Here is a 22,459-nt window from a genome sequence, read left to right as displayed (position 1 = left end):
AAAACTGCGCTGTCACCAGACAGAAAACTCCTTGGGTGTAAATATTTTGTGGTTATCTAACCAAAAGTATCTGACATTCTTAGGAAACTACCTCATCCCCTTTAAAACTAATTACTGCTTTTAATCATATGCAAAACATTCTAAACAGCTTTAATTATATGCAACAAATATCCTGAATATCTTCCTAATGAAAGAGCCATTCGCTTTCTTTTTGTGATGCTGTAGCTGCCCTTACTGGCTCTAGGGTATGGATACTACAGTTGTCCATTTAGGGGTAAAGCTCACTAATAGCTCTCAGCAGCAGTTAATTTTGCTCTTCCAAGGACATTCAGATTTCAGATGAAGTTACTTGGTCTTCGCCTCCGCGGCCAGCGCAGCCTCCTCCCGCCACTTGGCCTTCTTTGCCAGGTTCAGGCTCGTTAAGGACTCATGGCGTGAGGCAGCCTGAGGAAGTAACAGCGTAGGAGTAAGGGTGCACCCAGGGAAAGCTCCCAGCCTCAGGAATGGGCAACAGCCACTTAGGGTGGTGGGGTGTGACAAAGACTACATTAGCTAAAGCTTGAGCAGCTCTCAGCTCCTTGCTCTTGGTTTTCACAGAATTCCATTATTTTAAAGTACGCTACATGGTCATACCTTCTTAGCTGAGGCAATCACCGCAAAGCAGGCAATAATTGAGAGCCCAATCATGATGTAACAGGCTTTCACTCGGGCTTTGTTTCTTGCCTTATCTATCATCTCTGGCCTGCAATTAAAATAGTTGAATTGAGTCATTAAAAAAGGCAAAGTATCTCTTCAAAGCATTGCAGACATAGCATCACAATTAAAAAAATATAGAATTAGCTTCTGAAACAAGAATCTTCAGCTTGCTGCGGGTAGTTATGTATCAGCCATTTTTTGATCCTAATCCGTTTCCCATGGCAAAGCAACATTTAGTGGATTTAGACTGTTTTTGGGGGTTTTTTTAAGCTGGGAAAAAATTCCTCAGGCAATAAATGTTTGCTTTTAATGCTTGGGATAAATACACCAGAAATCACACCTTAAACTCTATAAACATAGTGAAAATTGAGTGGGGTTATCTGTTTAAAACAGATGGGAGTTTACCATGTATATGTGGTGTTGGATGGAGTAAAAGTAAGTTCCCTTTATTCAAAGTTAACTTTAGAAATCAATTACTGCTATATCTAACCTGTTCAGATGGTGTTCTGTAGGCTAAGGACTTTACATCCTTGAATTGTTGATTAAAGCAGAGTTTGTACTACAATGAGTTAAAGGTTTTAGTTCTTTATTAAAGCAACAGCCTGACAGAAAGTGAGCAGCTGATGTCAGCCACCTCGCTATTTCAGGAACGCACACCTAAACAAGAACAATCTACAGGATTGTTTTTTCTGGTCATCAAAGGCAAAAATAGAGAAAACTGCTGTCCTCTGTTTGGCAGTAGTCAGTGCAAAGGAGGCATTTTACATCCCAGCAATCTGCTTTGGTACAGCTCCCATTTCCACCCTCCTCTCTTCTGAGCCAGCAGCATGGCCCTGGGGAACCAGCAATAGAGGAAATCATGAAAATTGTCCCAAAACCTTCAGCTAAGTTTTTCCAAGTCAAACATTATACTTTAGACTACAGTTTTTAAGATATTCATAATAATACTGGCTGTGCACCATTTTCCTTTCATAATTCGTCATGGAAATGCTTTATATATATATAGATAGATATATTTGTAAGATATAAGTACATGTTTTATACGTATGTATAAACCCAGAACTATGTGTGTAAAAATAATAGTTGCATAAATAATTGATTTTGTATTCTAAGTAAACATGTTGTAATGCTCTCTTTCCTTCAAAAAACCTTTACATTTACTTTAAAGAGTAACATGAGGCAGAGCTGGGGATTTGACAGTGCCTGTGAGAGCCTGGACCAAGGCGGGTGCTGCAGTGCTTTGCTCTAAGGTTTGGTGTGGTGGAAGAGGACGGGTCCCATGGGTGGCAGTGCTGTACCAGCCCCTCCTTGCCCGCGCACACCCGAGGGGCACGTTGAGCACACTCTGTTTCTTGCAGGTGACTAACAATGCCTGCAGTTCTAAGGAGCTGCTTCTGGTTTGTACAATGATAAAAATCATCTTCTAAACAAACTGCACATCAGACTGGCACGTAGGATCGTTAATCCAATAATCCATTTGTGGCAACAAAAGCAAAACCGTAAATGTTATTAGTCTGATGTATTAGCCTAATTATATTTCACAGTGCACTAATTGAAACTCCTCTGAGGCAGATTTTCACTTTCTCCCTGCTTTCTGCATCTGCTTTAAGGAAAACAGACAATGTTCTTCCCTAATTGCATATTAGGCTCTTTGCTATTCAGTCCTTAATCAAGACTCCAGGCAAACCTCTGCTGAAGTGAGCAACAGCCGGGGCTTTAAAAAAAATCCCAGAGAAACCACAACAGCCTTGAAAAAAGCCTGCAGATTTGTTTCATTTTACAAACAATGAAACAAATTGTACAATCTTCAGCAGTTAGGTTGTGTTCACACCTTGAAATTCTTCGTTTGATGAGTTAAAACAGTGCCACAGTTGAGCCTCAATTACTAACAATCAACTACTTCTAGTGTATTACTATTTACACTATTGTATAGTGAAGTATAGTCTTACAGTTCTAAAAATACTTTGCTCATCCAGAAAGCACAGTAGTAACACTCACCTGCCAGGCCAGAAAGGAGTGATTTTTGTGCATGTGTCTGTATGACTGACAAATGCCATGTCTTTATAAACATCTCCTGACAACTTGAATAGCGTTTACAGCTCCTGAGACATGTCTGAACCTTCCTCTAGAGGAAGATGGTGAAACTAACAGCGCAAGATAGGCTAAACTGTCCAGAAAGCCACTGTCCAGCTCAGCAAACTCCAGTGAAACTGTCAGGAACCAGCAATAGGCAGAGGATGTACCTGTTGCTTTACACAGCTCTGCATACTGTTTATTCTCCACATATCACCCAAGGCACGCACATACTGTGATGATAAAAAGTAGCGTCCTGGAGGGATGTCTAACATGCTAACATCCTAAGAAGAGCCTTAAACATTAGAGGGATTTCAGGTGTTTAGTGCCTGACTCGCTTAGGGGTTGCTAATTTTCAGCAAGTCAGAGAACTGTAGAGTCTGTGTGGTTTGGGTGGTAAGGGACTCTCATCATCTAGGATCAGCTAGTCCAGTGGGTCAGCAAGAATAGGAGACTAAGGCCATGTCAAGTGTTCAGTTTTCCTTGATGAGGGCTTCTTCTCTCATACCTCCTTCCCTATTTTTCCTCAAATTCTATAATAAAAAATATTTTATTATATATAGTCATTCAGTGACAGCTCCCTTAGAACAGTTTATGCAAACTATAAACAAAAAATATTGTTTACCAATAACATCCTTCTCTGATTGCACATTAGGACTAAGCAAAACAAACAAGCCAGTACATAAATGTAACCAAGGCTGTCTACTCAGATGGATCCGGTCTTAATCCCAGGCTCTAGGGACTCTAGCAAGGAACATTTTCTCATCTTAACCTCTAACCAGGACAGGAAATTCTCTTGCCCTCTATTTGTTTCCAAGTCTCAGTGTTGTAAAACCGATCGTTTTAAGCTCTGTGGAAAAGCCTTACATTTTCCACAGAATCAGGATCACAGCACTGCTTTCCCTTCAGCTCCATGTTACCCTTGGACAAGGCCAGCACACTTACGGGATCCTCAGAGGAATCTCTTCTTCTGTCTTGAAACGTCCGGTCCAGAGGAGGATTTTCTTGTCAAACTTAGAAGGTTTGCAACTTGCAACCACCCTGTGAGCCTGCTCAGCTTAAAGAGTAAGAAAAAAACCCCACTTTGTAAACCGTGCACTAAGAGAGAATTATGACTGACAGTAAGGTGTAGAAAGGAAAAACCCTACCCATTTTGGTTGTTTTAAGAGTAATTTAGGGATTAGATCTCCGCGTTTCGGCTACGCAGAGTCACCTCCGCGCCGTCTCTGGAATATCCCTGCACGTAGCGAGTATTTCTGCGGGTCTGATTCGGCCTCCCCTCCGCCCGCAGCTGTGGCCACCCAAACGAGCAGGAGAGCGCTCGGGACCACCCGAGCTGTGGTGTCACCATAGGGCCGCCCCACCGGGCAGCGCAGCCCCGCTCCGTCCCGGTCCCGGTCCCGAGCCGCCCGCCCGCGCATCTCCCCGTCAGCCCCGGGACGCAGCCTCTTCCCCCGGCCCGGCGGGCAGCCCCTTACCCCCTTACCGCGGGCGGTGCCCGGGCTCCGGGCGGGATCCCCGGCGGTCGCGGCTCCCCTCGGCGCGGGCGGGCGGAGCGGCGCGGCGGACAGCAGCCGCCCCGGGCGGAGGCGCGCCGGCAGCATGGCCAGGGTGGCGGGGAGCGGCGGGACCCTCTACTGCAGCCGGACCCTCTGCCGCAGCCGGACCCTCTGCCTCGGCCGGACCCTCTGCCTCGGCAGAACCCTGTGCCGCAGCCGGACCCTCTGCCGCAGCCGGACCCTCTGTCACAGCCGGACCCTCTGCCGCGGCGGGAGCGACTCCAGCCCCGCCCGGCCCCCGCCCCGCCCGGCCCCCGCCCCGCCCCACCCCGCCCCGCCCCACCCCGCCCCGCGAACCCTTCCAGCCAACCCTTCCTTGTCGCCGACACCCGGCGAGATCGGTCCTCCCGAAAAGGCATCGTGTTCGCTTACTACACTCACGGATTGCAGCTCAAGTGAAGAAAGGTCGCCGTCCGAGACAAAACTCAGCTAAGGAAACAGACGCGGTAGTTCAGGTTCATGTTAGGACGTGCACCTGCTGGAGCGAGTCCTGAGGAGGGCCACAAGAACAAGAGACCAGGAGCACCTCTCCCGTGAAGACAGGCTGGGAGAGCTGGGGTTGTTTAGCCTGAAGAAGAGAAGGTTCCAGGGAGACCTTAAAGCACCTTCCAGCGCCTAACGATGGCCCACAAGAAAGATGGAGAAGAGCTTTTTACAAGGGCATGCAGCGATTCCTATATTCCCATTACAAGAAGCAATGGCTTTAAACTGAATCAGAATGGGTTTAGAATAGGAAGAAATTCTTTCCTGTGAGGTTGATGAGACACTGGCACAGGTTGCTCAGAGAGGTTGTGGATGCTGCATCCCTGGAAGGTTTGATGGGGCTTTGAGCAACCTGGTCTAGTGGAAGGTGTTTCTGCCCATGGCAACTAGATGATCTTTAAGGTTCCCTTCCAACACAAACCATTTTATGATACTAGGTAGAGTATAAGTACTGCGACACAAACCTGCCCACATCTGCGTTTCTGTCATTTTACTGCTTTCATGCTCAAATATACTGATTCTCATCATAGGCTTTTCCATCTACTTAAACTGGAAAAAAAAAATTGTTGGTTTTTCTTTTCACATCCTGGACAGAGTTTGATTAAAAAACAAAACAAAAACAAAACAAGCAAGCAAAAAACAACCAAAAAACCCCTCCAAAATAAAACAAAGAAACAAACCATAAAAAAAATTCAGAGAAACCAGCACAGAATAGACATTTACTAAGTGACAGCCTGTGTCAGCGTGATATTCATGACAGTTTAAGACTGTCTCAACACAGCTGTGTCTGATGCACCAAGCAGTGGAAGATTTTACATGCATCAGCCAAAGCATCAGCCAAAGCCAGAATAGCTGCAGATGAACAGAGGAAGTCCCACTCTCCAGGGAAAGATCATTGTCTGGCAACAGCCTAAGTCCTGTGCTCGGTGTGACAGCCCAAAAGAGGAGTTTTGAACTATTTGTAGCCAAAACCTCCAGCTATCTTTTCTTCAGGAGCAAGAAAAAAGAAAAAAGAAAAAAAAAGAAAAAGGAGGAGATGCACCTCTTTACATGCACACTCACTCCTTGAGCAGCTGTGCCCTCTTTCAGAATGTTGTCAAGGAGATGAAGACACATCAACAGAAATGACCTAGAGGATGATACTTTACCTTTGCTCAAGGAGAGTGGCATAGTGTGACTATGTCAAGCAGTGCTCCTTGTCCCTGAAGACACAGCTGGGAAGGGTAGGAAGAGTCAGCACATCTGGGCTGGGCTCAGTGTCCCAGAGCAGCGTCCCAGACACAGCTATCAGCTGCCCCTCCTGACAGTCACCCACACATTTTAGAGTTCCAATGGCCGTCAGCAGAGCTGCTGGGAGGGAGCCTGGAGTTCACATAGTTTCCAGAACTCACCAAAGAACTGCTCTAAGGAATGTGGGCAGCTGAAAGGCATCTACACAGCCAGAGCTACTGAAATCTTGAGGGAATTATGCTCTGGAGAAAAGGACTTCAAACACTTGGTGGCCTTCATGGTCTTCGTTCTCCCTGGAGATATTCTATATTGTATGATAGTGGCTTCAGAATGCATCATTTAGCATTATTAACATTATTATGGATGACATAAGCCCTAAAAAGGTTAAATAATGTTTACATCCAGAGCAGCCTCCTGCTGACCTTAACAAACTGGATTTTCCCATTTGATTTCTCTGTGAACAGCACTGTATTTGGAGATATTTGTTCTCTCTATTGCTCTCAAAGATGGGAAATGTGCCTGTGGGATGTTAGTGCTTTGAGAAGTTTTTGGAAAGACCCTGAAACCTTTCAAAGGTTTCAAATCTTTCCAAAGTAAGCAAGCAGAGTGTGCTCTAGGCCAGAAAAAAGAGTTGGTCCCTTTGGCCTCACTTGGCCTGACCTATGGGCCTTGGCTCTGGGAGCACCAGGGTAAGACTTGGCTATGACTCTGGAAGGTGATTCCTGTACTGGGCTCTGGGGATGAAAATCTGTTTCAGGCTCATTTAATGTCCCCATGACTGACAAGAGGAATAGTTAGATTGCCTGAATACTTACTGCCCTGGGCAGGAGAATGTGCACAAAGGCTACTTTGGCATAATAAACTCCTATTTTAAGCTTTTTCATATCCTCTGTGTAAGGTAGCACAATCCCTTTATGTTCTAGCTACGTTTATGATCACTTTCTTCTTACAGACAAGGCATTTAAAACCATGTAGTACATCTTGGTATAAAGTCTCTTTTTTGCTGTCAAGCCAAGCTCCCAAACCTGTTACATCCTCTCTGCTCCACCATGGACTGTGCTTCGTACAGAAGACCTGGAGAATTAGAAGGAGCATGTAAGGCCCCTTGAAACTCTGCCATATGCGATGTCCTTTCTTAGAGATACCTTGGTAGAGACCTTCACACTGCTGTCACCAGGCCCTGTTCATCAACACATTCTCCTCATTGTCCTGCAGGAGGAACCCCTGACCACACACAGCTTTCAATCTAAAGTATGTTTCTAAGCAGGCTGAGGTCAACAGTGGAAACAACCTTACAGGTGTGTGTTTTGCTGTTGTTCAAGGCCAAACAGAAGCTCATGGGGTGAGGTAAGAAATTAAGTAAGCAAACTCAATTTCAAACATGAATATGGCTTTAATCATTCCCTTTCATATAGCTTCAAGGCATGCTACACTGAACACTTTTGAAAACAGTAAATACAGGTACAACATTCCAGCCAAATTAACTTTTCTAACCAGCTATTTGCTGACAGTTGTGCACTGTAAGCTTTGCTTCTCTCTTTTAGGGGAAGGCTTCACACTGCAGGCATTTTAACCTTATCATACATAACCTCATACGCAGAAAAGTATTTGCAACAACTGAAGTATAAATAGCATTCAGCATACAAATATATACACATAAACCTTCATTCCTACAACCAGCAACAGAACATATGTATTTACACAAGTCCGTATGTGAATTGCACTCTTGCCTTTCAAATTACTTTAAAATACCTTAATAGATACACAATAAAAAGGATTTAGTATTATTTTATAGCAACATGGCACAGAACTTAAGTAACAAAGTTTCTATGTTCTGGGCTTTATGAATATGGAAAAGTATTTTCCTGCTACTGTATCGAAAATGTAGTTCTGCTGTTTAAGCTCTGTCTGAAAAAGCTCTGTGGTACCATTATCCTGACAGAAAAATTCTTCCTCCTCTGAATGTGCCCTTTCCCTGTCATACAGAAGGCACAGCACAACTGTGCTCAAGGAGCTACAGAGCAGAGTCTCATTCAGTGCAGATCATGCCAGGTCATCCTTGTGGTATTGCTGTGTATCCTAACGGTGCATTGTCATGTTCTTATTGAAAATAACATTTATTAAAATATATGTCAACTCCTATAAATTTTCCAGGATGCCCTCATGCTGATACTGGTCATTACATTATTTATGCTAATGAGAGGAATCAATTGGTGGTTCTAGGTTTTGACATTACACATTGACTTTACACTCTCAAATAAAAGGACACCTGGGGATCACTCTCCTCGTGCATCACAGGAGGTGCATGAGGTGAATCAATGTGTCTCTCCTGAGCATGGGGAAAAAAGGCAGATGAACATATGTATAACTACAGAGCTCCAGCAGAACTCTCTAATTTCTTTATAGCTCTGTCTCTAGTTCATTACCATGAAGGTAAACACAAGAAAACTTAAATGTTACTACAGTACTCATCTGGAATAATTAGCGCAATTTTGGGGAGGAAAAAAAAAGATTCATTTATACCAGATGAAAAGAGTTACTTTTGGAAGTTCAGAAGACTGGAAAGCCTATCTTAAAAGTGGAGACTAAAGGACTGGACTTGTTTATCTGGGCAAACAAAGGCTGGGGACAAGGTTCTCTTTGATGTGTAAAATGGGGCCAAGATGAGAAGAAGAGCTCCTTAAACAACTGAGCATCAAAGAGGCGAAAGAAGTGGGGAAACTCATGAGGTCCCACTTACATGACTGTGAGAAATAATTTGTGATGCTTCTGCCTCACTTGAGGAAGGGAGGTTGCAGAATAGGTTCCCACAGGTCTATATAGGCTGGATGGGGAAGGAAGGGAGCTGCTGAAGGGGACTGCACATCAGCGAGTTTGCAGGAGCAAGGGACGGACTCTGTGAGTCAGGAAAGCCTTTCAGATCTGGTAATGGATAACTGCCTAAGTACAGGAAAAGGTGTTTAACATGGCCTGCCCTCCTTGCAGACAGCAAAAGGAAAGAGATCTGAAAGACAAATGGCTCCCTAAAATGGCTTTTTAACTTCTGGTACTTTAACATTGGCCAGTCATATGCTGGAGACTCTCTTCCTGACCATAGTCCTTGCAGCATTTTGAGGAAGAACTTTTCCTTTTATTAGTGACTGCCCAGGCACTTGGAAATGGCAGTTTCCATTCACAGAGTCGTTCTCAGTTTTACACGAGTCTGTGACAGTGGCTCGGAAGCTGGAAGATTTTGAATCTAGAGAAGCCTGACTAACAGCAACGCTGCCTGCACTCTTAGAGGAGTACGTGTAAACCATTTTGAGAAAGGCAGATTTTGTGTTTGTTTCTTGCTTGTAAATGATGATATAGCATTTTGGTAGAAAAGTGCAGCAGAGGATTCCATAATTAGATATTAAAACAACGATGATTTCCACTGCTGGCAAGTATTTGCCAAAGGTGGTTGCGTAGACAGGGATAAATACAATCCATGCTATAAAGTAAATTAGCATGCCAAAAGTGATGAATTTAGCTTCATTGTAATTCTCTGGCAATTTCCTACCTTTAAAGGCAAATATGAAGCAAATAAATGCTAGGGCAGCGATGTAGCCCAACATAATCCCAAAAGCTACAATAGATCCCTCATGGCATTCTAGAATTATTGCTCTTGGGATTGAGAAATTTTGATTTACAAAAGGTGTTCTAAATATAAGCCAGAAGGTGCAAATGATAACCTGAATTCCAGTGCAAGTGACCACAGTGGGAATAGGTTTATACATGCATTTCAGGAAATTTTGAAGCTTGGGATCAAAGCTGAAAGCAAGTAAAATTTTTAGTGACTTTATTAAAATACATGAAATGCAGAGTGTAAAACTGATACCAAAGAGTGCTTGCCTAGTTTTACATTTGAATTCTGTGGGTATATCTATGAAGAAGACAGTGCTTAAAAAAATTAAGAAGTGGCTGAAGAGAATAATGTAGCAGACAGTCAGACCACCAGATGCCTTTACTACTGGTGTGTCCAAGTTTTTGGTAAATATTACACAAATGGACAAGACCAACACAACCCCAAAAGCAGAGAGGAGGAGGAGGAAGATAGCAAACCAGTCAGTCCAGGCAAGGAAATAGATTGTCTTCCTGTAGCACGTGCTGCTGTTGATGGGAGCCCAGTAGGTTTTGTTGTTGCATCGGTAGCAGTAATCCATATCTGGAATCAGAAAAAAGAGAAGATATCTTAGAACCGTAAAGTTAAGAAGCTGCAAAGCGGATTGTAGGGATTTGAGACACAGGAGCAATGTGGGAAAGGATGCTGAAGGGAAAGGATGGGTCTGGCTGGCTCTGAGTCCGGCTGTCGCTGCCCAGGGGGAGGAGCTGCAGGGCTGCGGTGGCACAAAGAGCTGAGGACAAACGCCCGGAGCTCCCTGCCAGCGGGGGGCAAGCCCTGCCTGCAGCCAGGGGCGAGCAGGGAAAACGACCAGTGAAATGTGACCAGTGGAGCTTTAATTGAAACCAGTTCTCTAGCAAAAATTTGAATTGCTTTTCTTTCATTTGTCTATTTTAACAACAAAACACCATAATATTCTCTTTACAGATAGCTTTTAAAATACAACAGGAAGAGCAAACATTGCTTTAGATAATGATTTGAAAGGTGCTTTTGCTTTGCAATTGCTATTTTCTGATATGGAGAAATTTCACAATTAATTGAATAAGCTGATAAAATTTACTTTTCTTCTGCTCTCAGGATATTAAAAAGTACATGGTACCTTAATTTTCTTAATTCCATCTTTCTTCCCTGTATTTAATTTTCACCTTTAAAAGATTTTGCTTAAACCAGTGGTAGAGTATACATTAGATTTGATACAAAAATATACTGTACAGTTATATCAAAAAACACAGTACTCTGTGGTAAGACACAAAATGTGCTGCTAAGTAAATTGCATAACCCTTGAACTTCATAGATTCATAGGCTTCCAATCCTTTGGGTTGGAAGGGACTTTCAAGGACCGTCTAGTTCCAATTCCTGCACCAGGGGCAGGGACACCTTCCACCACACCAGGTTGCTCAGAGCTCTGTCCAGCCTGGCCTTGAACACTTCCAAGAATGGGGCAACCACCACAACTTCTCTGGGCAACCAGTGCCTCACCACCCTCAAAGTCAAGAAATTGCTCCTGACTCAACTGAATGTACTAAGGAAAGACAGGGAGGAAAGGTTCCATTTAATGAGAGTAAATCTCACTGATGAATCAGACAGAATTTCCATCCTAGCAAAGGATAATGCTAGTCAGCTGGACAATCTAATTACTTTAAACTTGGCCTTTAAAAAAGCATTTCTACCAAGTTTTACAGGAAAGTGATCATAAATAAATATTTAAATCCTATTCAAAAATTTAACCCATGGTTCTCAAGGCACATTATATCCAAGCAAAACAATTACATTGATGTAGAAATGAACCTTTCTTTGGATACTAATTTTTTACCTGTTTGGTTGCTGTAATGGTTTTCTGGGCAGTAAATACACTCATAGCAGCATGTGTGTGGACTTTCTGTAACCTTTTTCACCTGGCCTGGACTGCAGGGCTGGGAGCATGTTGACTGAACCTTCTGCAGTGTGTAGAGGGCAAAAAAAAAAAAAGAGATCATCATCTTAGGTACAGCTAATTATAAGGGAACATTAATAGAAACCTCCAGGATTTTTGCAATTTTTTAAAATCATACATATTTTAAGGAAATCTGAAAATCTGAAAATTATGTTGAAAAACAGACATTGTAGGGTCCATGTTTGTTGTATTTTCTTCACACAGTCAATGAGTAATAGAATGGGGCATTATTTACCTGATAATTTTATTTTTGGGCCCTGAATGCTAATTTCTGGAGTTGTGCATACCTTTAAAATCAAGATTAAAGTCTTTCTTTCAGCTTTGAACTTGCATTTAGGCTACAGAGGATCATCTTCAAAGAATGCACAGAAGCATCTGAAGGGAAATTTGAGTGAACTGCTTCAAAAATGAGATCCTGAAGCTCTGCTCAGCTGCTCAGAGCCCAGGAGGGACACCTTGGCCGGAAGGAGATGCTTTGGAGGATGCTCTGTGCTGCAGCTCTGACACTCCTGACCCTTGCCAGCTTGTCCCTGAGTCATGAAGTTCCACTCCTGGGTGGGTGATCAGGGCCTTCTCTTGAGGTCTCCCTTCATGTCCTCCTTCCAAAGACATTTTTTTTGTCAAATGATGTGTCCTGAGGCTCACTGCAACCTCATCTCCTTCCAAGATGGTGTTTACAAGGAGGTGGAGACATTCCTTGCACCACAAAGGGGAAGAAGGTTTGAAGTTTCCTTCTCTACTCAGCTAAGTTCACATGTGGGGACCACAATTCAGCCCACCTAGCAAGCAGCCTCTCCCTGCCCCATTAGTGGGGAATGCCTTGCAGCACAGAGCTGTGCCATGAACTCAGACATCCACCCATGCACAGCGGACAGATTGTCCAGCTGGAGCTGGCCAGGGCCACCCACTTGTCCTGTCTACACCAGTGCTGGGGCTCCTGGTGGCACCACCTACTCATGCTGCTGACCCCAGCTCTAACAGGGGCAAAAGAACAACAAAACTTTTTTTTTTTTAACGATGAAATCAACACATCTGAATCTTCATGTTAAAAAATGTGATACATAAGTGAGGGCTTTTTTATACACCATAATTTTTTATTTTAAAATCCCTTTGTAAGATTCTGTAATAGCATCCTTAGGACAGACATAACATTCTAGGGGCATTCTGGAGAAATAAATAGATTTTGTACCACTGAGCCTGCTCATAGGCTAACATGCATCTCTGAGTGCATGAAAGGGGTTGAATAAATTCAGAAAGGATTCTTTGCTCTAAGAGGAGAACATTAAATCACACAAGACATTTCTAGCTGGCACATGTTCCAGTAGCAAGTGCTGCAGGTAGAAAAAAACTGTCTTAAAATAAACTTCACACATTATGTCAACAAATCAAAAGTTACCTTTAGAGCCAGAAAGTCTTTTTTTTTCTCTTCATCCTCAAAGATAAAGCCACCTTTCTCAGCATCGTATTCTGCCATAGTGGTGATTTCCATGTGGCCATCAATTTCTTTCCAAAGAAGAACATCATAACTGGTGCTCATATCGCCATGGGAGTCAAATTTGACTTCCTTATCACCATCAATGACTACAACTCTTTTAAGTTCTTCAAGGAGCTGCACATAAGTTTAAGGAATGATAACATACACCAGTATCATGTCAGTGTGACAACCTGAGTAGTTTAACATATGTATGATAGTATAAAGTTAAAAAGAAATGCTTTTAGGACAAAGAAAAACATTAAAATTCGAATTCATTTTGTTTACGGAATTACATTATACAGACAATCATGCTGGCCGTAAAAATCTATCACTAAAAAGAATCATAATTTCATAAAATCATAATCATACTATATTTTCCAGCCTTGAAAATTTTGGCGTGGTATTCAGAGCAAATATTTTTGATGGCATAAACTAAGAACCTTTTGGCCCTCTAAGAATCTTTTGGCCCTGTCCTTCTTGTAAGGATCAGTGGTGAGCAGTGCTCCTGTTACTTTACTGTCAGCAGAATCAATCTGAGCAACATTTGCTTCCAGAGTAAATTCTCCCAGCATGTCTGGGAGTGTCTAGCACTGTTCCCAGCTGTGACTCAGACCGAAATTTTGTATGGCAAGGTGAGACTCAGAACTGTTAATAATCAATGAACAATATGTAAGCTTTGTCAAGGGAACTGTCCAGCTCCGTATTGCAATCCATTCTGCTCAAGAGGGGGAAATTCTGCTTCCCTCATCACAAGCAGACAGATGAAACAGCTCTATGTGAATCTAGAAAAGGACAGGTTAAGGCACATTATATATCCCCACTCCCAGTGTATGGGGAGATCATTGAATTCCTCCCATTATCTGCCATGGCTCTTAATTGAAGAAAAAGCTTTATTATTTTGCATCAATAATTAACTGACAAGAAAAAAATTCAATGTTTGGTGAAAGGCTGAGTTCAATTGAATTTGAAAATCATGCTGTTACATGGGTCCATTTGTGATATTCATAGCATTTAATAAACATGCTGACATGTATACTACCTCAATAGGCTTTGTCAAATGTATGTAACACATCTAGTAACACATACACATCTAGTGTATATAATATGCCATCTTGTTATGTATAATGTAATTTTTTTGGCATTTATACAGTTTATGAAGAATTGGTGTGTTTCTAACCAATTTGATTGGTGCATTTTATTTGGATGCTGCATAGTTGTGTGGAATGAATAGGGTTTTTTCATTGTATATATTCAGATGAGTAATTTAATTTTTCTGTTCTCCACTTTTTCAATTTGTTTAACAATATGAGAACATGAGAGCTTTTTGAATGCATCTTGAGCTTCAGACAGAAGGGGCTAATATTTAGCAACCTCTTGGTGTAAATGGTTTTTGGTATTTTTTGCCAAGTCTGGAACAACAATCACTCTATTGTTTCCCTGTATTTGGAGATGTATCTTATGGATTATTTAGATCCTAAGAGTTTTCTGTACATATATATCTTCCTTCCTAGAGGGTTGAATTTTCATGTAGAAGAAACATGTTATGAAAATGTCATAGGGGAAATAATTATCTCTGAGTTCTCTTGATAAGTCCTTAACAACTTAAAAGGAGTTAATTTGCATGGCTTGGCATTTAGTCCATTTATGGTGTAAATGAAGCTCCATAAAGCTGCATTCCTGCTAAACAGACCTGAATTTGTCCCATTAGTGTTTACTAATTCATGTAATTAGTCTGATTGTTACTGGGTTATTGATTAGTTGTTTTTTATTTCAAATCCCATATCTTGGTTTGACCTGCCCTGACCTAGGAGAAGAGGTCAGAGCAAATCAGAGTGCTTCAGAGGTTGTTTGACTTTCAAGTGAATATTTGTTTAATCTTCTGAGTAAAAGTGTGTAAAAGTGAATAGTCCTGAGCAGGTTCTTGGGTAAAAGGTCAGGTCAGGTCTACTTGTCTGATTTTTCCTCTTCTTTTCCCACCCAGTAGTGTGATAACAAGTGCCTCACCCATCTTAAAGCTTATGTCTTTATATATAAGTCAAGATCAGACACAGGTACAATGTATAGCCTTTTCAGTTTCAGGTAGAGGCTCATTATGGAGGATAATACTTGAATTAAGACAAAACAAATACAATGATGAGAGAAAGGAGAGAGGAAAATTGTAACTCTTTGGTGAATGCTCCTGTCCTGCAGTATCCCCATCACTCAAGAGCACTCACGATGTGCATCACAGTGGACCGACCACTATAGTCAAGTAGCTGAAAACAAGTAATTTGGTAAAAGGACCAAGCTTTTATCTCCAGGAATAGGGTGGCAAAAATGCGATGAAAGTTAGGCAGAGAGAATGAGACCTGTAAGAATTAGCATCATACCTCCCAGGGAGTGAAGGCAGATGGATCCTTGCAGTCTCTGTCTTTGCACAGCCCTTTAATGCCGTGAGCTATAGCATAGACTGCAAGCATAGTACTATGGATAAATCCTGGTTCAACATTAGCATTCAAAAAATCATCTCTCCAGATATGAGGCTTACTCCCATCATTTTCTGATAGATTATCCTGGGACTGGTTTGCAATGCACCTTTGAAAGTCATGATATTCCAGGTGTGCACAGACTGACAGAAGCGTAACATATTCACGTAAAAACTTGTTGTTTTCAGTCGGCTTTTTATGAAGGTTTCTCAAAAACTCTTGGAATGAGGAGATGTCTCCATTTTTAAATCCAAATCCCACAACTGTTCCCAGCTGTCTGATATTGGGCATTGTACTGATCTTGACTGCAGTTGACCAGTTATCACTTGCAATCCAGATTTTATTAACGTTCCTCTCAATTGCCTTCTTGAATAGTTTGAGCACATGAAACTGTCTCATGAAGACAACAATAACGTTTACTCTTTTTTCTTTGACAATATTCTCAATTGCTTGATCAACTTTGGTGTGAAAGGTGCTGTCAGAGAGATAGGCTGGCAGCATCTCTTTAAAAGCTATGCAAACGTTGTTTGCCATGGCCTGGACGCCAAAGCTCTCCAGAGCGAACCGCCCGTTGTCATCATCAGTGGCTATTACTCCAATCCAGTTCCACCCAGATTCACAGATCAAGCGAGTCATTGCTCTTGTCTGGTGAAAATCACTGGGGATAGTCCTGAAGAAAGAAGGAAACCTGATTTTGTCACTGAGGATTTCAGCTGATGACGCAGGGCTGACCTAGGAAGAGTGAACAATTCAGTTACAGATGAGTTCTCCTATGGATGCCAAGCATTCCAAAGCTGCCATGATTGCTCTTTCTTCCCACCTGACCCAGACTCCCTCCTCCTGTGAATGAGCATCCACAAGCTGCTGCTAAAGGGGGCAGGTTCTCTCTCCCTGCTCTTAGGATGCAGACTTGTGCCCAGTGCCAGTTACACTTTTTCCCTTCCACATAATTCAGTGAAGGCTGAGAGCAAAATCTTTCAAAATAGATATGACAGTAATGATGACATAAAGATTTTGTTTTACTCTGTTCAGATACCATCAATATGCTCTTCAAAAAATATTTAAAATATTGGCTATTTTTGAGTCTCTATTCAAATTGCTAGTACTCTTATATTTTGTAGTATTTTCCTATCACTGAGTGCTTTAGTATGGTTCAAACACACACAAACACACACACACACACCCACACACACACACACACACACACACACACATTTTTTCTCCCCAATAGATATTTAATTATTATATTTCAGAAGGATCATTAAATTGGTTGGAAGAACCTCACAGACAAACAAACAGTAACCAATAACACAAAATGTTATACTTTTTTCATACAAAAGATTTGTTATCTTTTTCTTGTGAATGTAGCTGGAAAAACAAAAAGAACATTGCTATTTAAATCTCTCCAGTTTTAATCCTTTCTTATTTTTTTTGTTGGAACTTTTTTTCCCCCTATATTTCTTGACAGTTCTTAAAAAGTGAATTTAAGCTTTCCCAAATAAGAGTCACCTGTCTGGAGGGATTACCAAAAATCTTACTGTGTCAGAACACTGCAGATGCTATTGATAAGAAAAATCTGTTGATTCCCATTTTCCATCTACGCCCTACTGCAGATTTTTTAGTCACTTGCCTTTTGATTATGTTCAAGTGTGGCACTTTGGTTTTCATACTTACTACAGTTCCTGTGGTGGCGTTGGAGGTCAGAATTACTTCCTACCATTGCAGAGGAGAAGATTCAGTTAGAAGTTATCTTTAGTTCAGATTTTATGTCTTTTCCACTTATTTGTTAATTTATATCTATTGCCAAAACCAAAGTGCAAGACAGGATGCTATAGAATTGGATCTGTTTCTTCCTTCTTAGTCCTGGCCTTGACCCCAATTCTTTCACAAAGGTGGCAGCAGGAAGGTTAGCACAGCCTAAGCACAAATGTGGGACTGTACTAGTCCTAGAGAGGTCAGAAATAGAAAAGAATGTTTTGGGAAGGACTAGTGTGGATCTAAACTGTTGTACTCTTTCACTTCTACAATTGTTTGAAGACTACCAGGAGAAAATCTTTGTTTTAGAGTAACCTTCCTCACTTCCCTGTCCATAATTTTTACTGATTCCAACATTTAATTTCTATTGGGCTGGAGAGAATTCCTGAATTTCTGGACAGATCAGATCTGATCTGATCTCTCTTTCTTTTTTTTTATCTTGAGGTTGAGTATTGTCATATTCACCACCAGGCAAAGTGCTTATGTCAGCTGTAACTTTGCTGCCTGAACAAAGTCCTTGAGCGTTGTCCAAGGTGCATTAGAGTAACCAGGACTGACAAGAGCCCAGCATGAGCCTGGAAAAACACTTGGATAAATGTGCCTTGGGTATATAAAATATCCCTTACTGCCTTTGTTTGCATAAGTGAATCAAGGCCTCCACTTGGAGCTGAAGCCCACCCGTCCTGATGTCCTTAGGATAAACCAAATCCTGCCCTGTAGTAAATAAGTGGCTTTTGCAAGTCCTGTGATTAGAGCCTTAATTGTTAGCATGGTAAATCTGACCGTCTGTCCAAAATAAAATAGTTGCCTCAAGCCTACCTGTGGGATTAATTGCAAAGCCAACAGCCTTGACACTGCCATGGACACCTCTGAGTAGCTGGCTCCAATGACTGCCTTGACTCTCGGGATGTAGTCTGAGTAGTTGCACTTGAACTCCACGGCATCCTCAGAAGAGTTGAATTTAGACAAAAATCTCAGGGCAGACGCCATGGCTTTTGTAACTTCTGCACACGTGTCGTAGACTTCATAGCCCAGGGTAACTCCAGACAACAGCGTTGAGTTGTTGATGGTTTCAATAGCGTGTATCATTGCAAGTGTCTGAAGAAAAACTTGAATTTCAAAGCTGTCAGAGAAATATAGGTGGTGTTTTTTAGAAAAACTTTGCTGGAAGCAAGGGTGAAGCAAAGTCTGTTTTGAGCATATCCCTTAGAATTTTACAACTGCTGAAAAGAACCGATGGGTAATAAGTTTTGTGTGTTTTGCTTGGGTTTAGTGTACAAAAGATTAAAAACCTTTTTTTTTTCTCATTTAACAGGAGACTAAGTAAAATAAACACAAAGCTGAAAATATGCTTGAATAAAAGTGTTTTTCTGGAAAAGAAAAAGTACTAAAAGTTTAATTTTCATGATACATGAAAATTTGCAAGTGATATCTTCAGGAAGCATCTGTCAAAGTCAGTGAAGATATTCTAGTTTATTACACCTGCCCACTAAGTTTTTTAAAAATGTATTTATTTTCACCAAAGGCATGAAACAAAGAAAAGGAAGTACTAAATGTTTCAGAATAGAAGAAAATATTTCAGTGGTCAAGGTCTTTAGAGGTTGTATTGATGTTTCTAAAATACTCTTCAGACTTGATGAAGTTAGCCCAGATATTTCCCCTCATCTCCAGTGAATGCTATAATAGGTGATTAATCAAAACTGAGATAGCACAAAGTGTTTGCAATACAACAAGCTCTCCTCTCAGGCAAACTTCTCTAAAGATTACAAATCTTGTGATCTAAATTAAATTTCAAATGGACTGGAGATAATTTATGTCTCCATAGAAAAATAATGGAAGACAGACAGAATTATCAACTTACTCAACATTTTGACATAAATCCAGATGGATACCTGCATGCCTAGCTAATTATTAGATTCAGATGTGGGATTAAGTTGTAAAATTCAAATAAAATTTGTGGATTTGCACCTATGTTTCAATTTTAAAAAAATGTATATTTGGAATTCCTGGTCTTAGGAAATACTTATTTTGTACTTAAAATAAAATTCTTCACCATGTTTCCTTTTTATATATTCCATAAAAATGGATGTTTCAAGCACAGTAGGACTTGGAGCCAACAGAATAAATATTCTGGTGCAAAGAATGCATGCATGGCAAGATGTTTATATGTAGGCTATCATATGATATAAAGCCACAATTATACTTCCAAGTGTAATAATTATGGTAATTTAAAAAATAACTATAGTATCACCATCAAGGTACTATCATAGATTATAACTGAGCTGCCCAAGAGATGGGAGGCAGTCTTTACTATGGACTTGGGGAAAATGGAATAATCTGCCTGTGTCCAAATCATGTAGGTTCAGCTTCGTAACAAATAATGAATAGATGCCCAGCTGAGTCCTTCAGATCTATGGCAAATTAGCTATATGAAATGTATACATAGAAATCAGATGATAACACAAACACCCAAGGCTATTTGATTATCTGTGAAGATTGAAATAGGATCAAATGCTCATTCTCTTCCTCAGTAAGCTGCAGTATTTTTTATTGTAACTTGCCTGTATTTTGTTATCCTCTGTTAATTTACATGAAATTTTTCTGTTAATTTACGTGAAATTTATGTGATGTCCAAGGAATTTTTCAGTCTAAGTGAAACAAAAGAACCAGAATTTGTTGACCTTAACATAAGAGTTAAATGCCCAGTGTCAGTGCTCTCTTCTTTGCTGTATGTTTAATTTCCAGTATTACTCACCCAGCACAATTCTGAATTACTGGCTTGATGGGATCTTCTTCTGGATGCAGCATTTCGCTGTGAACTGAAAACAAGCCTCCAATAACAATGTCCCCCGGAGAACTGGCGCCCACAAAGTCGTCAGCATTCTGGCAGGAGAAAGCAACGTCGGTTCCGACCATGAAGCAGGGGATCAAAAAGATAACAAATGCCATGTGTCCCAGCTTTGAGTCAATCAAGCTGCAGCAGCAACAAGGGCTCCTGTGTCATCTGTAAAGAGCAGCAAAGGACAAAGGCTGCACTCAAAAGCTGGTGACACCTCGTAAGGTGCTTGTATTTGCCTCACTGGACAGGGCTTTTTTATTGAAGGCACTAAAGCAGTGCTGTCGAATAAAATGTGAGGGTGCGGTGGTGTGAGAGTGCGGAGGGAGGGAGAAAGATAAATGAGTTTAAAAGGAAATGCTGGACATTAAATCTCTCATGTTGTGTTCAAAGTTTCTGATACCTTATCTGAAACACGTGGCAAATATTTTGGTATAAATTTGGGCTTGTTTTGAATTCCTTCCAGCTGAGTGCAGTGTGCAAAATAATTATATAATATGGTAGCAGTGATACTGCTGTGACCATGTTTTAAGAGCCTGGTCTGAAAATGCTAAAATATAAAAAAAACTCCCTGTCACAGTGTGATTTATATCAGACTCTGGTTCAGAAATCTCAACCCCAAACTACCAAAAGACTGCTTTTCTCTCAAACCCTTATATGTTTTAAAATCCTTGTATAAAAGTAATTTGGATTAGTTAATCTTTTTCTTAATGGTTCTGAGGTATACGTCCTAGGGACTTCAGTGGATTTTGGATCAGGTTCCATATTAACAAACCAGGCCAAGTCTGCTGCTGGTTACTGTGATAAACACAGAACAGTGGGAATCAATAGCATTAGTCCCAGTTTTTGCTTTCCTCCCTGTCTGACTGAGGGCAGGAACAGCAGCTCCTGTGCTGTGGGAGGGATGGGAAGTGGCTGTTCTCACCGACACTGCTCCCCTCAGATCCGCAGGAATCAGATGCTGTGCCAGAAGGAAACTCAGGGAAAAGAGAAGCAGAAACTGGACTCTCAGTTTTCATAAACCCCAATCTTAAACATCAAAGTGAACCTCCTTAGGACAGAAACGTGACTTATGCTAATAAGTCAATTCGTGTGAGGAACACAAATCTGATCTCTGGTCTGATCTGATCTCTGCTTCTGACATTGGTTTATTTCCTGTTTTCTTTTAATGGCTTCTTCAGCTTTTGCTTCTTTTGGCAGTATGCCAAAACACTCCCAAAAGAATGGGTTCAATCATAGCATATATTGTCTGTGATTGTATAAAATCTAGGCTTACACAGAAAATTCCAACCAAGGTTTATTTACTGGTAAAGAAAATTAGAAATGGGTTGTTTGTTATGCATTATTTCTGATAAGCTTAATGCATACTGTATAAATTATTCAAATTACTATATTTTTCTTGTTTTCTCAATAGTCTCTTTGTAGTAAAATATCCATTTACAACCAAGATACTTCTTGTAAATGCAAATGCAATAGACAAAATACTTGCCAGCGCAAATGTTAATCTCTAGTTAAGTTAACATTTGGTCTTTTCATTTTAATAAAACAGTTTGTATTTCTTTCATCTGCCTTCTTTCTTTCCATGTGGGATTCTCACTGCTGGGCCAGTGCAGATAGTAAAGAGCTGCCTGCTTTTTCTTTAATATATATGACCATATTTATATATGGGCAGATGTTGATACCAGTTTATTCTGCTTCTGCTCTGACTCACAAAAATTCCAGCTATTCCAAAGGTTTTCCTCTTGGCTTATATCAGTATTAACTGTAGTCAGATGCTGACCCTGAGTTATGAGACATTCACCTGCAAATATTCATTTGCTTGCTGCTTTCCAGCCATGTAATGCAACCTAAAGCCTGGTTCCACATACTCTAGTATTTCCTTTACCTTGCGTATGATTCTGTATATAAAACTTGTGTGTACTTAGATGTAAGTAAGGCATAAGACTGGAGCTAGCCATTTCCTTAAACGAGGCATAAGAAATATCAGTATAAAATGTAGCTTTTAAGGGCTTACCACTAAATATTATTATAAGGACTCAATGGAAACACAATACTGATAATTTTAAACTTCAAATTTGTTATGGTTTATGATTAGAAGCAAAAAAGGAACTTTACTCTGGCTAGTCTCTAAAGCATATTAATTTCTATAGAAGAGGATTTTACCTACAAATAGAAAATCCTTACTTGATCACTTTGGAAAGTGGAAGTTGACAGAATAAACATCACATATAATTGATGCATAATTTCATGTTATTTATAAAAACACCATAAAAAGAGGTGTGCTTTCAAGTCAACTTCATGGATTTTATGTC

General features: G+C 40.8%; 2 protein-coding genes across 2 annotated transcripts; both read right to left on the bottom strand.

Moving 5' to 3' along the window:
- Positions 1-77: 77 nt before the first annotated feature.
- Positions 78-4,373, bottom strand: FAM162B (family with sequence similarity 162 member B). Its single transcript, XM_054279852.1, has 4 exons — positions 4,256-4,373; positions 3,715-3,826; positions 634-742; positions 78-444 (listed from the first exon to the last, which is right to left on the bottom strand). The coding sequence occupies exons 1-4, from the start codon at positions 4,371-4,373 to the stop codon at positions 346-348; spliced, it is 438 nt and encodes a 145-aa protein (XP_054135827.1). The 3' UTR covers positions 78-345.
- A 4,733-nt stretch (positions 4,374-9,106) lies between these two features.
- GPRC6A (G protein-coupled receptor class C group 6 member A) lies at positions 9,107-20,260 on the bottom strand. The gene is made up of 6 exons (XM_054279840.1): positions 20,067-20,260; positions 18,131-18,434; positions 15,461-16,288; positions 13,014-13,226; positions 11,498-11,621; positions 9,107-10,227 (listed from the first exon to the last, which is right to left on the bottom strand). The coding sequence occupies exons 1-6, from the start codon at positions 20,258-20,260 to the stop codon at positions 9,107-9,109; spliced, it is 2,784 nt and encodes a 927-aa protein (XP_054135815.1).
- Between the last annotated feature and the right edge of the window lie 2,199 nt (positions 20,261-22,459).

The sequence above is a fragment of the Melozone crissalis genome, unplaced genomic scaffold (genome assembly GCF_028551555.1).
Source record: "Melozone crissalis strain CALT ecotype California unplaced genomic scaffold, PUWL_Pcris_2 ptg000027l_1, whole genome shotgun sequence".
In the NCBI taxonomy this organism is placed as follows: domain Eukaryota; kingdom Metazoa; phylum Chordata; class Aves; order Passeriformes; family Passerellidae; genus Melozone; species Melozone crissalis.
Note: the sequence above shows the minus strand (reverse complement) of the source record. Positions and strands in the feature narration are given on the sequence as shown.